A 25,531-nucleotide genomic window follows, 5' to 3' on the forward strand; every position below is an offset into this window, starting at 1 on the left:
GCTTCCTATCCACCCCACCCATCCTCCCCCACCGGGATGGACTGCAGGGGGCCTTTGTAGCCCGTCCCTGCCCATCTCCCACCCACCTGTCCAGGTGGAGCTTCTGGGCCAGAGTCCGCCAGTCGGCACCCCGGCTACAGGGCGGGTCGAGGCTGGTAATGATCTTCTGCCGAATGAGGAAGGGGATCTTGAAGGCACTGGGGCCCACTAGGGCTGGGACCCCCCCTTCACTCTCCAGAGCCAGCAGCTCAGCAAATCTTGTGTCCTGGAGGTGGGGGAGGGGTGGAGGTGCCTGTTAGAACTTTCATGGCCCAGGCCCACTGCCACCTCTTGCTGGGGGAGCACCCAAACCACCTCAGAGCATGCGGGAAGCACGGACACTGTTTCCTGGGCACCCTTGGTGTGCCAGAGCCCTGCTCACTAGAGCTTAGAAGGTCTCAAGGCTCAGAGGTATGGTGACCTGCCCAAAGTCACACAGCCAGTGAGCAGAGGAGCTGTCTAGCCTCATTCCCCTCCTCTCTCCCCATCGCTCCCCCCGAGTGACCCTTACTGACCATTTAGAACTCACTGTGCTCCTCTCACTATCTTTGTCCTCCCCACTTAGTTCCCACTGCCAGAAGCCCCCTTTCCCTCATTTCTGTCTGTCTCTTATTCATCCTTCAAGGCATTGTACAGGGTTCCTCCTCCTGGAAACCCCAGGGCCCCCAGGCTCTGTCTCTCCCTCCTGCTGCTCCCACATCCTCTTCAATCTCCACCCAAAGTCAGATAGCGATTGCATCTGTCTGCATCTGTCTGTTTGCATCTGCACCTCTCTCCCTGAAGACCCGGAGGAAGCCGCTAAGCAGTTTCTAGGAGGAGGTGGGCTTGGTGGCAGGATAGGCCCAGTGTGTGGGGGAGAGTAGTGGGGGGAGCAGGCACATTTCTGCAGTGCTGACACCCCCTTCTGCCCACCTTGGTGATGTTGAAGTTGATATTGAAGCTCTGCCCATCGCCTTCCACCTGCCACACCCACACCTTGCAGGCCAGGTCGCTGGTGCTGGGGCTGACGCGCTCCAAGGTGAAGGTGCGGTGCAGGCACTGCTGCGTGCCGTTCCAGATATGGTAAAAGGGGATCTCCTGAGGGGGCGGGCGGAGAGGCGCGGTCAGGCGTGCCCGGCCTTGGGTGCGCCCGCTCCAGGCACCCTGCGCGCCCTCACCTGGTAGCTGACGAGGAGCTTGCTCTTCCACAGGGAGCTGGGCACGTCATGGATGGACAGGCGCAGGTTGTGGTAACTGTCCTTGAAGTGCAGGACTCGAGGCTCCTGGATCAGCTGGCCCCCCAGCTGCTTCTCTAGCTGCACCACCTCCTGCAGCACACCGCAGGCGCTCCGCTGAGCCTGGGGCCTAAGCACCTTTCCCGCCGCCGCCCCCTCCCAGAAGGGCCGGGGGTGGGGCGGCCTCCCCGTGGGGGGGGGCGGGCAGTACCTTGAGTGCGTCGTGGGTGTCGTGCAGGCAGTAGACGCGGATGTTGTACTCGAGGGAGGTGCAGGCCACGGGGGCAAAGAGAAGCAGCTTGAGGCGCTTGGTCGCGGCCACGCTGAGCGCCTCCCCCACCAGGGCGAAGCGGCCCAGTTGCTCGGTGAAGACGTAGCAGGCGCCGGCCTCCAGCTGGCAATAGTAGAGGCGGGACGGCGCCTCCTCGCCCAGGTGCAGCACATCCTGTGAGCAAGGGCCGCACGGCTCAGCTCGCGGCCAGCTCCAACTCCGAGCGGTGGCCAGACTGGGGCGAGCGCGGCTCAAGGGCCAGGTGGGGACCCCTCAGGGCTCAGGTGGGTGGGCTCGGGGCCGCTCCTGCTCACCTCCCAGCTGCCCTCACAGGACTGCTTTTTGAGGCGCAGGCTCCAGCTCTCCGGGCAGGGCTCCCCACAGTGGTCCATGGCGAGGATGACCGGCCGGGTAAGCAGGACTCCGGGGGGCCCGCAGCTAACGATGGGACTCAGCAGGGTCTGACAGCCAGCTAGGGGCAACCTCAAGTGGGGAAATACGGGTGGGAAGGGAAAGGCGTCAGGGGGCTGTCCCGGGAGCCGGCTGGGGCAGGGCAGTGGCACCCCGGGCTGGGGTCCCAGAGCTGGGTGGAGCTTATGGGCAGTTCTCCCCTGCCCTGCCTCGGGCTAGGCCAGAGCAGTCTGACCGTGGGTGGACAGGGCGTGTCATGGTGACTGAAGGCAGAGGGCAGGACCCGCCCAGCCCCAGCAACAGGGCCCGCGCCCACACCTCACGTCCTCCGGCTTGTGCAGCGTGAGGTAGACCTCGTAGATCTTTCCTCGGGGTATGGCGTCTGGGGGGATGAGGAGGCTGATCCCTGTGACAAAGCGGGAGGGGGGCTGGGCTTCACCAGGGCGGCAAAGACACCAAACACCCACTCTGCCAGCCCCTACAGGAGCCTCCCTTTGAGGACTGACCAGTGCCAGCCTGGACTAGGGGACAGAGGTGCCACAGGGACTGCCAGGCTGTCCATCTACCCACACGGGCTTCAAACGGAGTCCTAGGGACCCCAAGAGAGGCTGAGGGAACCTGGGTGGGAAAAGCATGCCTTGTTAGCCTGGGCACAGAACACCCTGGAACCAAAGGTAACCACCCTGTAGTTACCTGACCTGTCACCCGAACTCCCTGCTTAAAACCTTCCCTGCCTCCAGCATAAGGTCCAGCTCCCTGGCCTGGCACTGAAGGCCCTTCACCTCTGGCCCCAACTGCCTTTCCGGCAGCTTCCTCAGCCCAGCCTGTGCTGTATAGTTGGCCATTCTGAAGCCCTCTCTTGAGCACACGTCTGCCTGGTGCCCTCCTGCTCTGCTCAAGCTGTCCTCCTCCCCATCGGCCCTGGCCATCTTTGGGGACAGCCATTCCCAGCCCCCATGGCTTTGCTCCTCATTCGGTAGTGGCCCCTGCAGGTAGGGCAGGCCTTTAACAACCTTGCTGGCTTCGGTAGCCCTCCCTGGTTTGGGAGCCATTGCACGTGTATCCTCTTGTCTGGTGGATTCGGCTCTGTCCCAGGGTCTTGCAGGGCAGCATCAGAAGTGACAGCTCAGGGAGGAGTGGTTCCAGGGGAGAGGCAGTGGGACAGGGGCTGCAGAGTTCTTCTGGGGACGGCAAGGAGTGGTCCTGCTCCACCGTCCTGCTCTTTTAGGACAGGGGCCCCTACATCAGGAGGGACCTCAGAGGCACGTGACTGGGGAGGGGAAGGAGTTCTATGACTTTATCCCACCAAGTCCAAAAGCTTACATTTGTGCTCCAGAGTGAACTCTGAGGTGGGCTGGTTGGAATGACACTACTGCCCAGAAACTGAAGCCCAGGAGAGGGAAGCCACTGATGGCATATTTACAGCTACTGCTCCCTTCACCAGCTCTGTGATGCCTCCCGGTACCGGCCGCCAGTGCTGGTGACGGTCGCAGAGATCCACGTGCGAGTGCTCTCTGTGGTGGAGGTATACATTCAGTGGTGCTCATGTCCAGTACTCAGGGCAGTGAGGAAAACCAGGGGCCCTGCTCTCCTGAGGCACTCAGCCTGGCGGGTAGAAAGACAAGTGGATGGTAGCAAAGGGTGCTGGAGGAGAGTGGGGAGGGGCGGCAGCCCCCCGGCCCAGGGCGCAGGAAAGGCTGATGGGTCTCTGAGGGCCCACTGTGCGCCTGTCCCTTTCTAGGAGCTTCACGTGGACCATCTCACCTCATCATCCTAGCAGCCCCGTGAGCAGGACATGAGGCACAGAGAGAGGGCTGCCAGGCCAAGCGCTGAGCAAGAAGCAGCAGATGAGTCGGCGCGTGGGGCAGAGGGACCCGCGTGTGCGAAGGGCGGCATGGTGTGTCTGGAGTGCCAAGAGCCCACCATGACTGCCGCATGCAGAAAAAGAATGCACAGGACGGTAGAGGCCACGGCAGCTGGCCAGAGGGGACAGACAGTTCATTGTGGCCTGGTCATGTGGGCTTCATGTGGGGGCATGGGGAGCCCCGAAAAGGGCTCAGGAAGGGGAGGGACGTGATTAAGTCTGGCTTCGTTGGTGAGTGCTTGTTGTCTGGAACCAGGGGAGAGGTAGGTATGGTGGCCTGAGCCAGAAAAGACAATGGGGAAGAGGAGAACCGGGAGGATGCAGGAGCATTTGAGGAGGAAGAATGACGGAACTGGTGTGTGACTGACTAAAAGCTGTGGTGGAGGTGAGGGGGCAAAGTGAAAAAGAGCAGGAGGTCAAGGTGACCTCCAGTTTCTGGCTTGAGCAGCTTGACTCCGCTGTCCCCGAGGTGGGGAAAGCCAGGAAGCAGGAGGTTCTGGGGGAGGGTGGGAGACAGTGCTGTTTTAGGCACCAGGAATCTGAGGTGCTGTGAGACATCCAGATGGAGCTGCCCAGGAGGCAGCTGGGTGTATGATTCTGTCGCCCAGGAGAAATGTGGCTGGGGAGGGAGGAGTGGGAGTGATCTGCACAGACATGGCGAGTAAAGCCACGGAGGAGGCGAGATTGCTCTGCGGGAGGGTGCCAGGAGGGAGCTCTGAGAAACACCTCCATTTAGGGCACAGGCACCAGGAGTAGCTGGAGAGGGGTAAGAAAATCAGGGGCACGTGGGGTCATCTGAGCTGAGGGGATAGAGACTTTCAGGGTGGGAACACCAGAGGCTGCCGTGCTTGCTCAAAGATGACTGTGGAACGGGCCTGTGGATTCCCGACCCTGGACCTGCCGGAAGGGTGTCCGTGAGGTGGTGGGCAGAGCGGCCCCGTCCAGGCACTTGTCCTCTGCCATCTGTCCACTAGTTTGCCGGCTCCTGGGGGCTGGCACCTCCCCTACCTCTCGGCCCAGGGCCCAGCACAGAGTCCGGCACACACAGGCCGGCTGACCGTGTAAACGAATGGACGGTAGTCCTGTGCCCTTAGGTAACAGAAAGGAGACACTCTGGCCATGGCCTCAGTGCCGGCCCCACTGTCAGCCATGACTGGATTCTCTCCAAAACTCTCTTCCCTTTCCTTGCTGGCCTGGCTAAGCACTTGGGGTGAGGCTGAGCAGCCCAGAAAGGACATCAGAGCTGTCCCATCCTCCTCTAGGAGGGACACAAAGGCTAGTTTTGCCTCTTAGAGCTCCCCGGGGCACTCTGGGGTCCTTCCCACCTGTGTTAGGGATCATCAGCCGGCCCCCGAGGAAGTTGAAGGTCCCATAGGTCATGTTGCTGGTGCCGCGGGGCAGGGAGCGGAAGTAGTTCTGGGTAGAGAGGCGGGAGACGAAGTCCTCGGCCTCAGAGGTGGGCGAGCTGTGGTGCAGCGTGTGGCGCCCACCACCCAGCGGGCTGAGCAGGTGCCCATTGGCGAGCTGGAACTTGGGGCTTGGCCCGTCCTGCCGGGGACACAGACTGCCCTGGCAGGTGGTGGTGGTGGTGCTGAGGTCTGGCTGGATGGTGAGCAGATGGGGATTGTCTGCAAGGGTAAAGACAGACTCAGGGGATGTCACTGAGGTGACCTGTTGGGCAGCTCTTGGCGTGGGGGCCCGGCAGGAATGTGGAGAGCGAGGGGGCACCCCACCTGCTTTGTTAGGCTTGATGCTGACGGGCTGGAAGCCAGAGGTGAGGATGGACGAGTCAGCCACATCTGAGTCCAGCCCTTCCTTCTTGCGGCAATAAACAAGGATGAGGACGAGCAGCAGCAGGAGGAGGCACACAGCCACAGCAATGAGGCCCACGTAGAGGGCCACGTCCTCAGGCCCGGAAGCAGCTGCGGGAAAGAGCGCGGCCTTGGGAGGGGAAGGGTGCAGGAGGCCGGGAAGGAGAGGTCAGCGGTCTACAGCCCAGGAGGATGAGGCGCTCACTCACTGGGCATCAGCACTAGCGGGGCTGCGGATGCTGGCGGCAGGGAGCACGGAGTCAGCATGTGCGCGTCTTAGCCCTACATCTGCCACCACCTTGCTGTGTCACTCTGGGCAAATCACAGTGCTCACTGCTCGTTCGGTCTGAGGTCGCTGCTACTGAAGGATGGAGGAGGGGAAGAGACACTTCCCCAGACAGCCCTCGTGGGCTGCTAGGCTGAACCTACTCTTCTGGGGCACAGGGCAGCTGGGGCTGGCAGAAGTTCCTGGGATCCCCAAAGTAGGGGCTCTTCTTCCTGGGGGGGGGGGTCTGCTAATCTGATTCCTAGTCATGTCCTTGGGCCAGAAGCAGGGGTGCCACGGCTCTTCTCCTTGTCTGCCTCCCCAGGCCTGAGGCAGGGCTGCAGAGGGGGTGATTGCCTGGAGGAAGTTATATTGATTTTAGAAGGGCTTTGCATAATGGAAGAAACGTCCATCAGAAAGGAATTGACATAGATAATTAGGTTTTTAATTGAAAGAATGGGGGAGGGTGTGTTGTAGAGAAAAAAATCCAACAGAGATCTTTAATTGTTAGTTATGGCCTTGTAATTAACAGGCCTCACAAGGCCAGTGTCCCCATAGGACTTGTGTGTGCACTTGGGGGACCGCTTGGAGGTGAAACTGCAGGAGAGGAGGGGATCCAGGAGCCTGGGGTGCATGGGAAGGGTTCACATGTATGCATGTTTCAGGAGAGGCAGGAGAGGTACTGGGGTATACACAGGCACATGTGTGGGTATATTAGGGATGGGGAGTTCCCAAGGGTCCTAAACTTTGGAGAGGGGGTACAGCCTGTGGCAGAGGACTGATTCCCTTAGCCTTCACCTTCCTGGGGCTGGTCAGGGCCAATCCTGGCAAAATCAAGAGGACTCCTGGGACAGGGAGGACTCACTGTGCACACAGAGGTCGCTGGTACAATTTCGGGTATCCAGGTCAGTGCCCCGGCACTCCTCGCCTCCATTGCGGGGTGCTGGGTCAGAACACTCACGACTCCGCCAGTGGGTGCAGTCGAGCCCACAGGCCGACCACTTGCTCCATGGGCTCCAGCTGCCGTCCACTAGACGAGAGACAGGAACAGAGAGGAGACGGTGCGGTCAGCCCGGGCGGCAGCCTAGGCAGTTGGCCAGCGTGGCCCTGCTGGGCATCCAGACCTAGGTGCAATGCTGTGGTAAGGAGCACACCCTCTGGTGTCCAGCTGGCCTGAATGATGCATGCTAATGACGGGAGGCACGATGATGCCGGGCCTGCTTTGCTCTAGCCGCACTAGGGGGCCGTCCTGGCCCTGGGGCAGCAAGGGCACTCGGTCCCACGATGACCCTGTGATTCCAGGCACAGGTGGTTCTGTAGGCTCAGGCGGTGCCCTGCCCCTGCCCCACACCGTCTGTACCTGTCCTGATTGTACCTCAGACTGACTCAGGCCCTCTGTCAAGGCCTCGCCTGGACACAGACCAAGCCCTGCTTCCAATCACACTAAACCCCATCCCAGCCTTGGACTGAGCCTGGCCCTGCGTGCAGGCGGGTGGGATGGAGCCATGGGGGGCAGGCTGGTGGGCACAATGGAGCCAGGGCACGGAGATGGCGTGGTGAGCGATGCGGGAGGCAGCGGCCGCTGGTACCTGGGCACAGGGTGGCGCAGGCTGTTTTCTGGACATTCTGCCCCTCACAGAAGGCACCCCCGTTGAGAGGCGCCGGGTTGGTGCAGCTCCGGCTCCGTTTCTGCCAGCCGCGCCCACAGCTGGCGCTGCAGACGGACCACTCGGTCCACGTCGACCACCCACCGTTCACTGGCCGGACAGAGAAGGACTGGGGTCAGGGAGCGGGGGCTTCCTTAGACACGCTGGCCCAGGGGCCAGGGCAGGAGGGCAGAGGGGCTGTGAGCTGGAACGGGGCAGGCTGTGGCTGTGCTGACAGAGAAGCCCTGGAGGGGAGCCCATGCTTGTGCTTGCTGGCCCCTGGGGCCTGGCAGGACCCGCTCCACAGCCCTTCTCCCAGCAGGCTCTGCAAGGGCTCAGGGCAGCCGGCCCTCGCTGCAGCTCCCATGCTCCTCCGGCCCAGACCCCAGTCTTTCAGGAGGGCAACTCCTGCACCCGTCCCCTCTGCCTGCTCCTGGGGTGCCTGTGGTCCGTCACCTTTCCTAGACTCCCATCCTGTGCCCTCATCTCCACCTGCACTATGTCCCTGGCCCACAGGTAACCCAAGGGATGGTCTCGCCACAGAGGACCACCAACCTGTCCCACACCTCTGCCCAGATACGCCCCTTGGCTCCTGGACAGCCACAGCAAGCCCTCTCCCTGTCCTTCCCAGGGAGGCCACAGCCTGGTCCCCTGGGCCCTGGCTCCATGGGGAGCCACCCACCATCGTCGCCCGTCTCCCTGCACCTGGGGCCCTCTGCCCCACCAGCACTGGGGCCCACCGTAGACGATGACAGCAGCTGAGGCGCTGCGGCGACGCGCTACGATGTTCTTGGCCACGCAGGTGTAGTTGGCCGTGTCGGCCAGGCGGGCCTGTCGCACCACCAGGCTGTGCTCCCTTGTGATGTACACATTGGGGTCCAGGGACGGGTCCACCAGGTCCTCGTTCCGAAGCCACTCCACCTGGGGGAGGGAGCCATGCCACTGCACTGCCCGCCCGTGCTGGCCCTACCTGGAGCGCGAGTAGCCCCTGGGGGCGTCAGGGCAGGCAGGACCCGAGACCTGGGAGCCCTACCCACCTGCGGAGTGGGCAGCAGAGCCCCTCTCACCTCAGCCGGGGGGATGCCCTCTGGTGGGCGGCAGGGCAGCACGATGCCCTGCTCCAGGGACACCTCCTTGGCCAGTGGCTCCTGCTCGAAGTTCTTGCGCAAATCTGAGAGAAGAGCAAGAGTGTCCTCCAGCCTGAATGCCTCATGCCGGCTCAGCCTGGCTGGCCCTGTCTCCTGGTCCCGCAGGGGCCATGGTGCATGGCAGGAGAAAGTGCCAAGTGACTAGGGGGACACGGGGGTGGCTGGGCAGTGTGCAGAGGCACTTTCTCCACCCATCAAGGCAGGACCAGACCCTTACCCCTGGTGATACCCTCCTTCCGCCCCAGCCAAGGGCCAGGCCCTGGACTCACAGGCAATGCGGATGTAGGCCTTCTGACTCTTGGTGGTGCCCGAGGAGCTCCACGCCACACACTGGCACCAGTACTCCTCCAGCCCAAACACCTTCTCCACCTGCTGCCTCGAGACGTTGATGCGGACCTCCATGGCCGGCAGCCCTGGGGGCAGGAGGGGTGGGTAGCCAGGGTCCTGGTTGTGCCATGCCTCATACAGTTCTTGCAACCCAGATCTGTGGGGGTCCCTGCGCCACCACGGCTACTCTGCTCAGAAGGAGAGTGGACCCTGAGGTCAACCCTTAGCCTGGAAGGAACTCTGGGGGAGCTCCACAGGGTGCTCCATTTCTCTCTCCTGAAGGCCAGGAGCCAGTCCTTAGCACTTCCATTCGTTATACTCTGTTAGCAACGCCTGTCTCCCTCGAGCCACAGAAACATCTCTACGTCGCAGAGACAACAGCCCAGAAGAGCTTTGGGCTACAAGGGCTGGCCTTCAAGGACCCAAGGCAGAAGGGCTGGGGCAGACACGCTAGCTCAGGGGCTTTGTGGTTAAAACAAGGTGAGGAAGGATCTGGTTCACCTCCCTGGGGGTTAGCAGGTAGGTTCTGACATGTGATAATGTAATAACAGCTATTAACCATATAATTACTGCGATTATGTAGTATGATAATAGACCCCTGGGGCTTAGCCAGGGTCTCCCACATGCTGGCTTATTTTCTTCAATCTCCTCCCTTGGACGGTATTGCCCCCACTCTATGGACAAGGAAACAGAGGCTTAGAGAGACGGTGACTTGCTGTAGCCGCTCAGGGCTGTCTGAATCCAGAGTGTGTTCGGGGGTTCACCCCGCCCATTTCACGGGGGAAACGGTGGTGGGGGTGAGGGGGGGCAGTCTGCAGAGGTGAAGCTGGCCGGTGACGGGTATCTCTACCCTGACTGCACTGGGCTGAAGGGACCCCTCTCAAGGACAGACGGAGCCCCCCTACCCTCTGCCACACCTGGACCCAGAAAATGGGGCACCAGGGGGCCCAGAGCCTCTGAGGACCCAGAAGGGGAGATACCAGCCCTCTTCCGGTCCCCTGGCCCTTGGCCAAAACCAGTGTCCCCAGGAGTGAGAAAAGACTGTTTCCAATTTCTCCTTCTCCTGACCCCAATTTCCCTCGGGTCATTGGCTTATCAGGAGAAGGGAGAGAGGCCGGGCAGCCAATGTGTTTCCATTGTTAACAGAGAAATTCAATTAGGGCTGCACTGCGGGAGGGGGGCGGCCTAGCTGAGAAGGCAGGCCTGGAGGCTGTGTTCCCTCGTACCTTCCCTAACATGTCTCTCCCTGACCACTCCCAGACCCCTCCTCCTGAATCTCTCCAGCTTCCACACTGGGTCCCCAGACTTTTCCCACTTGGCCCTGCCCCCGGCAAGTTCTCACGGGAGACTTGGAGGTGGGGGGCCGTGTCCACCTCTGGCTGAGGTCGTCATGGCTGAGCTCCCTCCATTCTGGGCACTGCCTGCCACCTCTTTTCTTGAAGGTGAAGAATGTGTGCGTTCTCTGGGGGTAGGGTGAGGGCTGAGAACCCAGGGTCCCTCACAGGGTCTGTATACAGGAAGAGGGCCCTGGGCTCCAGCTACCTGTCAAGCACACGGAGTCTTAGGGCAACTGAGAAGGAGCCGTGCATTCAGTTGGGGTGGTGACAGGGCCCTCCAGCTCTAAGCCTCTGGGGTTAGTGGTGAGAGACTGTCAGAGCTTTCTGAACTAGGTACCTCTCCTGAGTGGACATGTCTATGGATGGATGGACTGTTGCATCCCCCGTGGTGGTGGTGGGAGCTCAGGCAACTCAGCTTGGGGAGAACAGCACTAAATTTAAGCACTCCTATTTCTTTCTCCCCTCTGTCCTGCCACTGCCACCCCCTCATCTCCTTCCTGCTGCCATGAATGAGGGCCAAGTTTGTCCATGATGTCCCAGATCCAGGCAGTGCCCTTGAGGCCCACATGCTCCAGGAGGGTGGTGGACCCAGGGGGAGACCCAGACACTGCCCTGCTGGTCCTTGATGTGAAGACGGTGCCTTCCTCCCTGCAGGTCACTGAGCAGATGCCAGGGGAGGAAGGAGGCAGGGTCCCTGCTGGCCCTGGCATGTGTGGGGTGTGAGTGGGTATGTAAATGCTGTGGGCACATGGGGAGGCCCCGGTGTGGGCGTGCTGCGTATTTTTGGGAAGTGGAGGGTTAGAGGGGTGGAGGGTGGGGCTCTGAGGCCAAGTTGGGGCTTAGGTTCTCACGTTCTCACCAATCTGCTTCTAATAATCCGTTCATTTAACAATACATTACACTCCCACGTGGGACTCTAGGGCTTGGTCTCACAGATTTTGGGCTTTTATAACATTAGCAGGTTTGGGTTTGAGGGTTTTCAGGCTTTGGTCCCTTCTCCTGGCCTTCTGGATGCAGAATGGGGACAAGTGAGGGGAAGACAGGGGTGCTGTCTCCTGGGGTGTCCACCCAGCTACCCAGGAAGGGTGGGGCTTCAGATCTGCGCTGACCTAGGACCCCCCATACCTGCCTGACAACGGAATGTTTCTGGGTCAGGGTCTTCGGCCTGAGTGTCTGCGCGGCACCACTGTGGGCTGCAGTGCCATCTGTTCGTGAGCAGGGGAAGCTGTCTCTTCTCGAAGGCCTCAATGGCTTTGGGCGGAGAAATCAACAAGATCAATACACAGTCAGATGTGCCGGCCGTGGGAGGCCTGAGTCTGTGTGCTCAGGGCAGGAAAGGGCCGCAGTGATGACAGGAGGGATATGTCCCCAGGAGCTCTGCTCTCTGCCTGGTTTGAAGGGAGCAAGGCCAGAAGAGTCTGCTGGGGAGTGCGTGGTGGCTCTTGGCATGTGTGGCCCAGCCTGTGACGGCTATGCAGGCACTGACCTGGGTCTCAGCCAAGCCTTGGATTCCAGACCTCCTGAGGGCAGGAGACAAGGAGGGATGTGTGGGGAAGCCTGGAAGGGGAGGCTGGGAGCAGTAGGAGACTGGCCTAGAGCCTTCTAAGAAGTTCCAGACAGGCCCTCAATGATGCGGGAAGGCAGTTGTCTGGCTACAGCTTCCTTCTGCTCCCCTGTCCTCTCCCTGGGGGCTGTGTCACAGCAGTGGGGGGCCTCATCACGCCCCAAAGTGGTGCTGGGCCCTGAGTGTGTGGTGGGAAGAGAGGGAAGGCCTGGAACTGGGCTCACACAGGGTGCATGAGATCTCATGGCTTCCCCCACCAATCTGAAAGGGGACCCTCCTTACCCCCATTTTGCAGATGAGGAAACAGAGGCCCGGGGTGGGGAAGGCAGACACTCCCAACAGGCCCTAAAGTTGCAGGGGTAGGGAGGCTTCTGGTACTCTGCTGGGGTCTGAAGGTGGGGTCTGAAGGTGGGGGGTCATCTTGGGGGCTAACCTAGGCCTGGCACAGAGTTAACCTCTGGGGACTGCAAGAGAGAAGCTGCAAGCAGCAGCTGTGCATACGGCAGGGCACTGCGGAGCTCCGGGGCCTGGGCGGGAACGGCTAGCTGGGGACCTGACACTTGGCGGGAAGGAGACCAGCCCCTGCCGACTCTGGTAGGGGAGAGTCAGGTGTGACTCCTAGGGACCTGAATGTTTGGCTGGAACTCTTTTGGGGCCTGGATGAGTCACAGCCATCTGTAACACGTCAGGCTGGTTCTGAGGACTAAGTCACCCGCTGCCTAAACTCACAGCTACCTTTGCTTGCATCCCGGTTATTGTGAGAGCTGCCATGTTCTCCCCAGCAGGGCCCCTTCCTCCAGTCTCCTCCTGTGCAGCACCAACTTGCCACAGTTCTGTGTCTCACTGCCTGCCCCCCAGGGCCCCTTCGGCCCCCACCTGGGTCTCGGCAGGCTGGCCCACCACTCCAGTGTTTGCATCTTCTGACCCTTCGGCCTGGGAAATGCTCATTGCAATGAGACTCGCGCTTGGAAATTACCCCTCCTCTTTCCTGGGCTACCAGACCCTCCTGCCTGGCGGCTTGCGCCACCCCTCCGGGTCTCTCGCCTGCCTTGACATCAGCATGAGCTGTCCTGGGCACGGCCTGCCTGTCCTCGTCTGCACCGCAGCTCCGGCCTCACACTGGTGGCCCACGGGTGTGTGCTGTGTGTCTCGGACTCAGCGTGAGGGCTCCTCGTGTGTGGGGCCTCACAACGTGCCAAGGAAGGGAGAGGAAGTCAACCTAACTGGGGTCCAGCTAGTGAGGAGGAAGAGAGGCTGTAGTTAGCTCCCCCAGGCCTGCCCTTGGGGAGTGCTGGGACCCAAACAAGGGCTCTCTGCTCACATCCCCATTGTCCACCTGCTGCCTAAGGCCAGGGTAGGGGCAGAAAATGGGGCGTCCCATGGAAAGGAAACTTCTTGAGTCAGCCTGCTGTCCCTGGAACCCCTCCCTCCACGTCTCAGTTCAGTCTCACTGGTTCCCTCTCCTCAGTGTCTCTGGGTCTGCCTCTTCTATCAGTCCCCTCACCCCCACGGGCCCCAAGTGTCACCTACAGCTCTGGCCATACCTCCCAGCAGTTTGAAATCGCATGGGACTGTGACCTCACTCCAGAGCCCGATGGGTGAGTCTTCCAGATGGCACCACTCACTGGTCCCTGTGCACGCCTCTTACCCTCCCTGCTGACCCTGACAGCACAGCCACGTCTCTGACTCCAAGCCTTTGCTCGAGCTGAGCCCCTTTCCTGGAATGCCGCTCCCCTCTCCTCTCTCTGACTAGCTCTCGTAACCCCTTCGTTTCCACATCACCTCCCCTGAGGAGCTTCAGTCCTGCTTTCCTCTTGCTGCCATAGCTCCCAGGACTCACTGAGAGGTCACCGTGCTGCCCACCTCTCGGCAGGGGTGGGGCTCTCTGAGGGCGGTGGCTGTGTGACCAGCATGGAAGTGGATGCTCGGGGAACGTGCACATGAGTGAACGGGGGCACACGGATCAAACAATCAGAGTGTGAGGTCTGTGAACTCTTCCACCATCGGGGACCTTCACCCTCCAAACTGCCTTTCTTGGCTGGCAACTCTCACCAGGCTGCCCCTGGCCCAGCCCGGGCTCCGGTGTGGCGGTGGGACTCCCCCCCGCCAACCACGGAATCCTGGGGCGTGTGCAGGGGGCTTCCCTTTTACTCATGCCCCCACCGACGGTGAGGTCTGGTGAGGGTGGGGCCCCGGATATGGGAGCCCTGCCTCGTCTGGGGAGCTGGGGTGGCAGGCTCAGGGCTGGTGACACCGCGGCCTTCTGCTCACGGGGGCGCAGCCAGCGGCAACTATAAGCCCCTCCCTGGGGCTCCATTTCCCTGAGGCTGAGACTCGTTTCCCCTTCAACTGGCCCTGCCTGGCCGCCCCTCCTGGCTCACCGCTGCCGTCGTCCGTGCTGCGCTCAATTGCGTGGTCCACCTGGCGCACCCACTCCCCGTTGCACTTGAAGAAGATCTGCGTGGCAGGCGTGGCCTTGCACGCCAGCAGCACCGGCTTGTTCTTGACGATGTACACATCCTCGGGCTCCACCAGGAAGTGGGGAAGCAGGTCCGGGTTGGCGCCGGGTACCGGGTTGGCCACCGTGGCGCTCTGCTGGGCACCTGCAGCGGGGGCAAAGCAGGAAGGTGAGCCGGGGCCTCTGCCAGGCCTTCAGGGCCCTTGGGGGCTACGTGCCCATTCAGGGGCTGGGGCCGGGCCCTGGGAAGGCAGCTGGTGGGACTGACGGGAGGAGAGTGAGGCCAGGCTGCCACTTCCAGCCCAGCAATCTAGGCTACTGAATGCGCCCCTGAGCCTCAGTGTCCCCTCTGTAAAATGGGGGGAGCCCACCCACTTCTGAAGACTTTGGAGAGGTGAAATGAGACGAGGGTAGGTGCGCCAGCACTTAGGGGGCCCTCCACACACGGCAGGTTAGGGCTCTTTGTGACTCAGGTAGAAGAAGTTGAGGGTCCTGTGGAGGCAGCCCACCACCCTAGGAGGTCCAGAGAACGCTGGAGGGAGGGAGAGGACCCCAGCAGGGCAGGTGGGCAGGGTCCCTTGCTCCTGTGCCTGGCTGTCTCTGGGGCCACTTCTGGGTTCATCCTCATTCCTGGCCCCTGGAAGTAGGAGGTGCTCAGAAAATAGCACATGAATGAAGGAGGCGAGGGGTCAGCTGCGAGGTGGGGCGTGGGGAGTTGCTGGCGACAGCTCTATAAGAGAGGCCCAGGGGGAGAGCCTGGGCTGCCAGTGGGCCCGGACAGAGTGGGAGTCAGGAGAGTGTGTCTGGGAGCCTGAGGGACCTAGGCCAGTTCCCGCCCCTTCAAGGAGACCTGAATATGGGCTTCCTTCTAATTTTAACTGAAAACCACAACCATCCCACAAGTCATTTGTTGCTAATGACACAGGTAGGTAACCCCCCACAGCAGTCTGACAGTCTGTTGGACCAGCAGGACCTCTGGGAGGGTGGAGAAGGGTGAGTTGGGAGGGAATGGGAGGATGGGGGGGTACCCTCAGCCTCCAGCCAGTTACCCACCAAACAGGCCCCCAACAGCCTGGCTTCCCTTGGGGCCACTGTGATTTCCACACAACCCACTCTTACAGCCAACAGTGGTCTCTGGGCATAAAGAGGGAAGAACTTGGTGGTACAGCCACTCTGGAAAACCGTGTGGAGGTCCCTTAAAAAGTTAAAAATTGAGCTACCCTATGATCCAGCCATTGCACTACTGGGTGTTTACCCCAAAGATACAGACGTAGTGAAGAGAAGGGCCATATGCACCCCAATGTTCATAGCAGCAATGTCCACAATAGCTAAATCGTGGAAGGAGCGGAGATGCCCTGCAACAGATGACTGGATTAAGAAGTTGTGGTCCATATATACAATGGAATATTACTCAGCTATCAGAAAGAATGAGTTCTCAACATTTGCTACAACATGGACGGCACTGGAGGAGATAATGCTTAGTGAAATAAGTCAAGCAGAGAAAGACAACTATCATATGATTTCTCTCATCTATGGAACATAAGAACTAGAATGATCAGTAGGGGAAGAAAGGGATAAAGAAAGGGGGGGTAATCAGAAGGGGGAATGAAACATGAGAGACTATGGACTATGAGAAACAAACTGAGGGCTACAGAGGGGAGGGGGATAGGGGAATGGGATAGGCCGGTGATGGGTAGTAAGGAGGGCACGTATTGCATGGTGCACTGGGTGTTATACGCAACTAATGAATCATCGAGCCTTACATCGGAAACCGGGGATGTACTGTATGGTGACTAACATAATATAATAAAAAATCATTATTAAAAAAAAAAAAAAAGAGGGAAGAACTTGGGCTTTAGACACCAACTCCGCTCTTTGCTAGCGGTGACCTTGGGTGAGTTAGGCATTCTGTCATTTGTGACACTGAGGTCCCATCTGCCCTTTGGGAAAGTCTGGAGGGGCCTCATGTAGGCAGCCTCTTGGGTTTTCTCCCGCCTACCCTTTTGGGGGGCAGTCCAAAACCCACAGAGGGCTTCTAACGCAAGAAGACCTGGCTCCCTCTCTGGCTGGAGGGCATCCACACTGCCCTTTCTTTGCCGTTTGCATAGGGCCTCCCTTTCCAAGGTGGGAGTCTGCCCTCTCCACCCCAAGACCGTGATTTTGGGGAGGGGATCCATGCCTGGTCCTGTAGGTGTTCTGGGCCAGCTCAGGTGAGCTGGGAATGCTGGCTGAGAGGCTAAAACCTGGTGCGACTTCAAGCATGCCACCCCCACCCCGAGCCCGTCTCCCCGCCTGCCAGAGGGAGCACCCCGCTCTTTGGGCTATTGTGAGGATGAGATGAGAAAAGGCACCGTGCTCGGCCTACGCTGACTGCTGCCAGGGCCTAGTGGTTTTGCATTTCCAATGGCAAAGGGGTTCTCTCCCTCAGCTCAGCAGCCCTCAGAGCAACGTCTTCTTGGTTGAGGGCTGATGAGGAAACTGAGGCACAGAGCCACCAATGCCTTGCCCTCAGGATGGGGGTGGGGAGTCATGCCCTTGTGTGGGAGGTGGAGGGCATTTCTGACTCAGCAAGACAGCATCTGCAGGAGGGCCCTCACCCCTCAGCCCCCACCATGGCCTCTCCCCAGCTTGTCTCTGCCTCTCGTGAGCTCTTTGGCTGGGGCCTGCGCCCTTTCCTTCAGCTCCAAGACGAAGGCCAACCTGCCCAGCAACCACACTGGCAGCTGGGAAAACAAAGCTCCCCTTTCTCCATCCTGCCCCATCGGATATACCTCGGGGGCTCTGCCAGTGCCCCCTGGGGTCTGTTTGAGGCTGAGGAAGGTGGGGGTGCGGCAGAGCGGAGCTGCCGCCTAGACATCTTACAGACGGACGCTGAGCTCCCAGGGGAAGTCACAGACCTCGGACCCCCTGGCTCGCACCCTGGACTCACAGAGTGCGTGGGGGCCCACCTCATTTTTGTTATTACACTCGCTCTTCACTGCCACTCGGTAGCCACTCGCCACTCAGCGAGGGCAGGGCTGGGGCAGGCTCAGGCCTCCTAAGATGTGGACTGTGAACGGGAGCGTGGGCTCTGTGCGTGGGCCTGGAGTGGGGAGCTGGCAGGCCAGGGGCCTCTTTAGACACACTATCTCCACAGACCCCAGGGCTGCACAGAGCGGGGCCACTCTTGACCACTGCATGGGGCCTGGAGGGGGCTGGGGGTAGGGGTCACCGGCTCCAGCGGGGGACGGGACCCCTTAGTGGCAGGTTCCGGGCTTCCCTGCGCCTCACCTTGCAGAGGCTCGATGCAATGGCCGGGGCCTGCCTGCTGGCTCGGGGCTGGGTGGGCCGGGGTCCCGGCCGGGGGCACGGGCAGTGAGTGGCCCTCTAGCCTCCCTATTGATTGCGGCACCAAGCACTGCTCACGTCAGCTGCCCGCTGAACCCAGCACAATCCCTCATGTCTGCATTTAACTGCTAATGAAAAATAAATGTACTGTGACCAGTAAGGGACATAGCTCACTTCTCCAGCACCTCTGTCACGCCACGCTGGTGCGGCCTCCCCTCCTCACCCTGAGGGGAGGCATTTACCGGGTGGACCCAGGGGGCACCCTCCAGGCTGCAGCTATGCCCTCTCCCAAGGACACTCTGAGGCCACGGGTAGGGGTAGATTCAGGGCCCACTCTTGGAGCTACTAGAAGCTTCCTGGGTGGCCAGAGCTGGCTTCCCAACCTCTGGCCCCGGAGCCCACCATGCGGTCTCCATCCTGTGGTCAGCACCTGTGATCTGCCTGACCCCTCACTGTCCCACTTAGGCCCCTTGCCTGAACTAAGGTGGAGCATGAGCCGCGGGTCTCTCCCCCTCCATAACACAGGCCACCAGAGTGAGCATCTTTCTCCTTGACGTGAATCCCGTACTTTGCTAAAACAAAGTGAGCACTAAGCAGTGCATGCTCAGGGCCAAATGATCGGTGAGCCTTCCCATGAGGCACGAGCTCTCTAGTTTGCCACAGTCCCCACCGCTACCTATTGCCCTACCCCAGGCCTGCCTCTTCTAGTTTCCGCTGTGTGCCTGGCTCCCACGGGTGTTTCAGGATGGAGCCAAGTGCTTTTGCTGGCATCCCTGAGTCTTCTGTTCCAGCACAGACAACTCTCCAGCCTTCCTGTGCAGAAACATCAACTGATCACTCCTAGGCACCACCCCCACCCCCTCTAGGTCTCTGCCCACAGTCTTCTATGTCTCAAACACCCTTCCTCCCTCCTCTGCCACCACTCTTCTTCCTTCTCCTCAGGGCCCAGTTCTACTGTCACTTCCTCTAGAAAGAGAGTTCCCCCACCTCACTCTCCCAGGAAAGCACACATACCGTTTTGCCCTCTCTGCATCCAGGGCCTGGGCTCACTGGTGCTGTAGCTCTTACACAGGAGAAACAAGTGGGCAGCTAAGGCCTTTGTCTTCAGCCAGCCTATCCACCCTGGTCCCTGCCGCTCAGCTCAAGGCTGCCTCGGGCCAGCATTAGCAACTGGGGAGGCAGAGCGGGCCGCCTACTGCTGCTGCCCTCGGGGCTGCTGAGCAATGAACATGGAAGGATTACTCTGCCGGGACAGACACTCAGGGGCTGCAGGAAGGCTGGCAGGTACAGGTCCCACCAACCAGACTGCCCTGGCATGCTCTGAACCCCAGCCTTCACTTCCCCAGAGGCTCTGTTCACCATGCCCCAGCCAAGCCTCTCCCACTTGCAAAGGACGTGTGGCCCAGCTGCCTTACTGGAAATCAGTTAGAAAACCTCTTTCACTAACTGGCAGATCCCCAGTGGGTTCTTGGTCACCTGCATACAGCCCAGGCCCCGAGGCATGAACCCCACTTCTAGTGAGCCCTGGGGCTGGCCAGCTGGCCCCCACCTGTCTTGGGAGGGCACTGGCTGTCCAAGCTGCCCCAGCTGACACCCCTGCTCCGGACACCCCATTAAGGGTGGGAGCAACATTCCAAGCAGTCCCCATCCCCAGCATCTCCTGCACAATGAACAACGAGGGAGAAGGGCTTGGGAGACGACGTGGGTTCATCTTGGTGTATGTGGAAGCAGGTGGGGGCTTGGCCAGAGCTGAGCCTGGGACTGACTCCCTTCCCTCCCAGAGTGCTCCCATGACCTGAAATGTATTCATTCATTCATTCATTCATTCATTCATTCATTCATTCAACAAATACTTCTGGAGTGCCAGAACTGTTCTGGGATACAGTGAGCATGACAAACACAGTCCCTGCTCTCCAAGTTGGAGAAACAAAACAAAATAGAGGATTCTAGATGTTGCTGAGGGTGATGACGCAGGTAAAAGGGGTGCTATTTCAGAAAGGGTGTGGGTGCAAGGGCTCTAGAGGGGAGGAGAACTCAGGGCAGATGTCTCTGCACAGGTGATAGCTGAGCAGAGCCCTGAATGCCAAAGCCAGATGGAAGAGGGTTTGAGGAAAAGGGAGCAGCAGAGAACAGCCGGGCTTGTGCGAGGCCCGTGAGGAGGTCAGCATGGCCAAAGTTGAGAGAGGGCAGGGAAGACTCATGAGAGACAGGGAGCAGGGGCCTGACCTGGGGCCTTTAGGGTCCAGTCCAGTAAGGAGCTGGGATTTTATTGCAACGGCAGTGGGAGCCTCTGGAGAGCTGTGTGCAAGGGAATGATGAGATCTTCTTGCATGAACAGGTAGGTGGAGGGAGGCAGGAGGGGCAGTGGGGAGGTGGATGAGGGAGCAGCTAATGGAGTGGACCCCATGGCAGACCTGCCCCATGAGGTCCATCTGGGAACTCTCATCCAGTCTTTAAGTTTCAGCAGGTGTGCCACTTCCTCTGGGATGCCTTCCTGGGTCCACACTCTCTGTCACTCGCCCTAGTGTCCACCTGTGCCCTGAGCCTCCCTCCAGGGTGCATTCAGAATTGGTACATACAGGATAGTTTGTGCACTATTGTACTTGCTTGGGGTGGGAGCCCAGGATACGGATGGAGTGTTTGTTGAGTGACTGAATGACTACCCCCTTCTTCTCCCTTGAATTTCAGCAGCTCTGCCAAGGGTGGCCACTTCACTCTTGGGAGAGCCAGAGGTTGTGCAGAGAGGCCTGCGGGCGGAGTTTGGGCAGGGAGAAGGCTCCTGCATGGCCATGTGCCGCTGCCCTGTTGCTCTTCAGAAGTTGAGCCCCCCTTTTTCACTTGCAGCTTGGGATGATGAGACCTGCCCGTGTAACTCTGAGGCCCAGGGTGGGTGTGAAAGTGCTTTCAAATGTTTTATTTTTAAAAGCACCATGAAAATATGAGGTGTGATTAATCAAGCTATTAATGAACTCGTATTTTCTGAGCAAAGACTGAGTCCCTGGGAGGGAGGTAGGAAGGGTGGGGGCAGGGTGTCATCTGGCCTCATTCAGCCGGGAGACGTGAGCGCTGCTTTCCCAGCGCAGCCTTGGCCCTGCTGCCACCTGCTCCTTTCATCTTCCCAACAGTCCTAGTGGTCAGAGCCACAAGTTCCCGCTTTGTCTGCTCTTGAGAAATATTCTGGATTGGAAATGGGGTGGAGGAGGGAGCGCGGGGCCTGGCAGTTTTCTCTTTGCTCCAGCCTGAACTTTTCCTGCCCATTCACCCAACTTTGAGCCCCCTGACCCCTGGGCACTTATGTTCCCAGACTGCCTTGCCTGGAGATTTGCACTTGGTAGGTCCCCATGGGGCCTGGGTGTCCCGGCTTCATAGGCCTGGGGGGAGAGAAGAGAGTGCCACGGGCTAACGCACCACACCCTTCACCCGGCATTGGAGGCCCTGTTGGTCCAGGGCCTGAGCTGCCACTTGTCCTTGCCTCTCGGGCCTCCCTCCAAGTGAGCCTGGGCGATGGCAACTTGACTCTCAGCATTTCCTCAAGGATTCGTGCACTTTGTGTGCCAGGCTCTGCCTCCCTCACCTCCCGGCTAAGAGTACCTAGTTTTCTGCAGAGGATGCTCTCCCTCCGCCCCATTCAGGCCATATGCTCATTCGGTCCAGGTGGGCTGAGCCCATATCTGGCCCCAGAAGTGGGCATCTGACACTGGTTCCCAGACGTACAGGTCACCCACGTGAACAGATGGGATTCTGGGATTTGGATTGGGCTGCTGGGAAGAGAACCTCTCTTTCTTCTGGGCCAGTCCCGAAGGCCTTGTGGGTCCCTCTGCCTGGGTGACTTCTACTTGTCCTTCAAGGCCTGCTCAAATACCTCCTCCCCGGGAAGTTTCCCTGACCCCCCCCACCCCCACCCCGCCAGAGCAGGCCAGCCCTCCTCCAAGCTTCCACAGACTTGTCCAGTGCCTTGTACCTCATAGTGTCACCACTCATGAGTCTGTCTGCCCACTGCCAGCACCTTGAAGGCAGGGACTGAATGGTGACATGCCTTTGCACATCCCTGGAGCCTGGCCGGGACGTGACACACAGCGAGCACCCAGTAGGTGTTTGTTGAATGCGTGGTGAACGTCAGCTCCTTGAAGGGCTGGAAGTGGAGGGCACGCACTCAAATCTGACGGGAAGCCGGCTCTGCTTGCCCTCCAATCAATCACGCAAGCCGGCAGCAATCAAGGAAATCAATGGGAAGGGAACTTGATTTCTGAAGCACCTGGGCCAGACCCCAGGGAGGCAGAGCGCGTGCGCAGGGCCCCGGGGAGGCGGCTGGGACCGCAAGCCAGGGCCACAGTGGCGGGGGGCTGGGGGTGCAGACATGCAGGGGAACGGCGAGGTCTGCTCTCCTGCCCACTTGCACCTTCACGGCCTGAGACTGCTTCATGCGCTATTAGTTTTTAAACGTGGGCAACTGCATGATGAGGGCTTCCCCGAGAGGCTCTGATAAGCAGGGACGAAGCTGCACTTGCTGTCACAGAGGCGTGGACAGCTGCAGGAGGTGGTGGCCGTGGAGGAACGGCGGGCCGGAGGCCCGGGGACTACAGACCAGGCCGCGACTCAGACACATGGACCCGCCTGGAGGTGACACTGGGGTGCCACAGGGCCGGGGCAAGCTGGGGTAGGTGCCTCAGAATCCTTCCAAATCCGACATGTACCAGATCCCTGCGCTGCCTGTCGGCTGCTTCTGGGGCCCATCCGGCTGTTGCAGGAAACCCCCCCTCCCCCGCCTACTGTTTCTTAAGCCTTGGTTTTCCCATCTGGGGCACCCCACGCTGACCCTGCACCGGCTGCCATCCTGCCTGGGGTCTGGAGGCGCCCACCAAAGCCTCTCTTCTTTCCCTGCTCTGCCCCTTGGCCCATCTCTCGGTCATTGTCTCGCAGGCCGCTGCTTGTCGCTCCCAATAGCAAGGACTTCCTGGAGGGCCGTCGCAGGACTGAGGCCAGGCTCTTCGGTCCCAGTGGGTGCGTGGTCAGTGAACGAGGGAGGACGCAGCTGCGGGGCCTCCGCCTAGGAGTGTGCACAAAGTGGAAGGAACAGGGTGGGGGGCTGCTCCCCTAGCCACACTCACACGCACACACACACACACACACACACACGTGCGTGTGCGCGTGCTTGGCCCTCCCGTTTCCATGGCAATGCGTGTGTGGAAGTGCTACAGAAGCCGCGGCCACCTCCCCAGGATCGGCGGAAAGTTGCCCCCTTCCCCGGGGGCTCTGGGGGCCTGGTCACAGGCACAGACAGGGGCGCCACGAGGAGGGCCTGCGGGCAGGCCGAACTGCAAAGCACAAAGTGGGGAGGGGTGGGGGACAGCGCCGCTTTGTCCGCTCAGAAGACACTCGTACCTGTTGCGGCCAGGCCGTACTGCCCGTGGCATCTGGGAACTGTACTCAGGGGCTTTCTGTTGGCCCCTTGTTCTACAGACAGGGAATGCGGGCTCAGGACTTGCGTAAGGTCATCCAGCCACAGAGGGCTGAGTGAGTTCTTGACACCTCTCAGCCTGGGCCAGGCACAGGGCAGGGGTTCTGGGCATTCACTGGACCAGTGTCAGGCCCTGTCCATTTACCGTCCTCTGCTCACTCTTGTGTACACACTGACACTCTGTTCCTCAAGCCCTCCAAGCTTATCTCACCCCAGGGCCTTTGCACTTGCTTTCCTCTGCCTGCAACACGCTGCCCCTTGCTCTTCCGCTATTGCCCGCTTGAATCCCTCGGGTCTCAGCTGCACGGTTACCTCCTCCGAGCTACCGTGTCTGAACGTGCCCCTTCTGGCCTCCTGTCTCTTTCCCAGGCTATTTTCCTTACAGCACTCACCACTACGGGAGGTCATCTTGTTTGGAGACTTGTTTGCTTGTTACTGTCCGTGTCCCCTTCCCTACAATGTTGCATGACAACAGGGACCACGCTTGTCAGGTTCACTGCTGTAGTCCCAGAACCCAGCCCTGGGCACATCGTAGGTGCTAGACAAGCATGTGCTGAGTTCCGGAACACACAAACTTGGGTCTTCCAACTCGACCCAGTGCCCGCACTCAATGTCACGGTGCTACCATCACTAAGGTCCCCAAACCCACCAGGGAAGGAGTCTTAGAAACTAGTGGGATGCCAAAGGAGGGAGTGCTGTGACGGGGGGACAGGTCCCAGGGGCCTCTTCCCAGTGCCCCTTCCTACCGGAGGGCCTTGCTTTGGGCCAGAGAAATAGTTAATAAAGCTGAGGCCTAAATAAGCATTTGATTAACAAACGATAAAATAGCTATTGTGTCCCTGAATTAAGCTGTAATTGTGGCTGATAATTGGCTGGTTAGAATTTAATAAGCTGCAATTAAATAGAATGGAATCCAGGGTAATTATGTGGTCGCACAGCCCAGAGAGAACTAGGGGAGGAAGGCTTTCTCCTACTATGGCATCTTCCGCTGGTGCAGTGTGTGTGTTGCTGCGGGTGTGTTTCTGGTTGGGGTGGTAGTGGTTGTGTGTGTGTGTGCGTGTGTGTGCGTGTGCGTGGCAGGCTTCCTCCACCTTTCACCTGGCAGAAGTTGGGCAGTGGGCGCCGGCCCAGCCTCCTTACCGCTGCTCAGCAGGTCAGCAGGCAAGCTCTGAGCCCTGCCAGGGCCTATGGCAGCCCTGGCAGAAAGAGACCTCCCAGGATCCCTGGCACTGTTCCCTGCAGGGCAGGAGGCTGTGGGAGGGAGGCCAGGAGGGCTCTGGGCAGGCAGGCGGGGTGGGGGTCTACCTGTCTTCCTAACGAGGAAGGTGGGGCTCAGAGAGAGGAGGGACTTGCTCAAGGTCACTCAGGGATCAGTGGCCAGGCTCGGTCAGATTCTCACATTGCCCGTGGATCAAGGGTAACTCCGACTGGCCAGCAGGCTGAAGGATGCCGCCTGCCCTTCCCCTCCCCGCTGCCCCAGCCCGCTCCTGAGCCGCCCCTCGCCAGGTAACCACCCGGGCTAAGCTACGAGTGGGGCAATTGTTGCACACACGCACCCTTAAAACAAGGCGCCCCCTCCACTCCCCTCTCCCTTGGCCTCCCTGCCCACCCACCAGCCTGCCCGCCAGAGGCCCTAATGGCCGCAGAGCTCCCCGGTGCCTCAGCCCCGCGGGCCCAGTCCCACCCCCAGGCCAGGTGAGGCCCCGGCGATTCCGAAGGATGATGAACGGCATCGCCGACGCGCCGTTTATGACCCCATCAGCATTTTTACAATGTTGCTGGCAATTAATTTAATTAAAGACCCTGTCCCAGATAGGGTGGCATTTCATATCTCACTGGTTTAATGCCAGCCTGGCCCCCGTGGAGGCCAGGGGTGATGCAGGAGCAGTAGCACCGCCCCCTCGCCTGCCTGGGCTCTGTGTGCGCTGGCCCGGGCGGGGCAGTTTCAGCCTCTGGACAGAGCCCGGCGACAAGGGGGCGGCCGTAAGGGACGTGCCCTTGGCCGGTGGGAGCTGCTGCCCACAACCACGGCCAGCAAATGCCCACCCACTTACACGTGCGTGTGCGCACACGCTCACACATATACGCGGTCTTAGCAGAACATGGATTTTCTTATTTAACCCTCACAATAATTCTAGAAGGCAAAGAGCTATTTTAAATTTCCAACTTCCAGGCAATGAAACCGAGGGACAGAGAGGTGAAGTAAGTAGTGAGCGATGGATTCCTACCCAGGCCAGATGGCTACAGTGCCCTAAGCTCTTAGCCAGGACACATGCGTTCACCAATTACGTGCCGGATGCAACGTGCCGGCCACGAGCTAGGCATGGGCCACAGAGCAGTACCCAAGACAGACTCCAGTCCTTGCCACACGGAGCATCCAGTGGTCACAGG

The 25,531-nt window shown here is 59.9% G+C and overlaps 1 protein-coding gene and 1 long non-coding RNA gene across 5 annotated transcripts in view; one reads left to right on the forward strand and one right to left on the reverse strand.

The window, feature by feature from the left end:
- The window catches only part of UNC5A (unc-5 netrin receptor A), a 61,879-nt gene that overhangs the window by 1,333 nt on the left and 35,015 nt on the right, over positions 1 to 25,531 (reverse strand). Inside the window, exons 2-16 of one of the 4 annotated variants that reach the window (XM_045800444.2) lie at positions 14,279 to 14,500; positions 8,939 to 9,082; positions 8,589 to 8,692; positions 8,262 to 8,442; positions 7,465 to 7,632; positions 6,741 to 6,905; positions 5,533 to 5,721; positions 5,125 to 5,427; positions 2,949 to 3,116; positions 2,254 to 2,341; positions 1,839 to 2,007; positions 1,465 to 1,698; positions 1,197 to 1,346; positions 952 to 1,116; positions 87 to 265 (exon numbers count right to left, since the gene is read on the reverse strand). In XM_045800444.2, the coding sequence (XP_045656400.1) occupies positions 87 to 265; positions 952 to 1,116; positions 1,197 to 1,346; positions 1,465 to 1,698; positions 1,839 to 2,007; positions 2,254 to 2,341; positions 2,949 to 3,116; positions 5,125 to 5,427; positions 5,533 to 5,721; positions 6,741 to 6,905; positions 7,465 to 7,632; positions 8,262 to 8,442; positions 8,589 to 8,692; positions 8,939 to 9,082; positions 14,279 to 14,500 (2,629 nt within the window). The remainder of the gene's footprint in view (positions 1 to 86; positions 266 to 951; positions 1,117 to 1,196; positions 1,347 to 1,464; positions 1,699 to 1,838; positions 2,008 to 2,253; positions 2,342 to 2,948; positions 3,117 to 5,124; positions 5,428 to 5,532; positions 5,722 to 6,740; positions 6,906 to 7,464; positions 7,633 to 8,261; positions 8,443 to 8,588; positions 8,693 to 8,938; positions 9,083 to 14,278; positions 14,501 to 25,531) is intronic. The other 3 variants (XM_045800598.2, XM_045800521.2, XM_045800600.2) reach the window with 3 other exon arrangements.
- LOC123794464 (uncharacterized) lies at positions 2,181 to 3,811 on the forward strand. The gene is made up of 3 exons (XR_006780209.2): positions 2,181 to 2,282; positions 2,411 to 2,609; positions 3,677 to 3,811. It is a non-coding gene; the product is annotated as an uncharacterized LOC123794464 (long non-coding RNA).

This window comes from Ursus americanus, chromosome 15 (assembly GCF_024610735.1).
Source record: "Ursus americanus isolate L20-20 chromosome 15, mUrsAme1.1.p, whole genome shotgun sequence".
Classification (NCBI taxonomy): Eukaryota; Metazoa; Chordata; class Mammalia; order Carnivora; family Ursidae; genus Ursus; species Ursus americanus.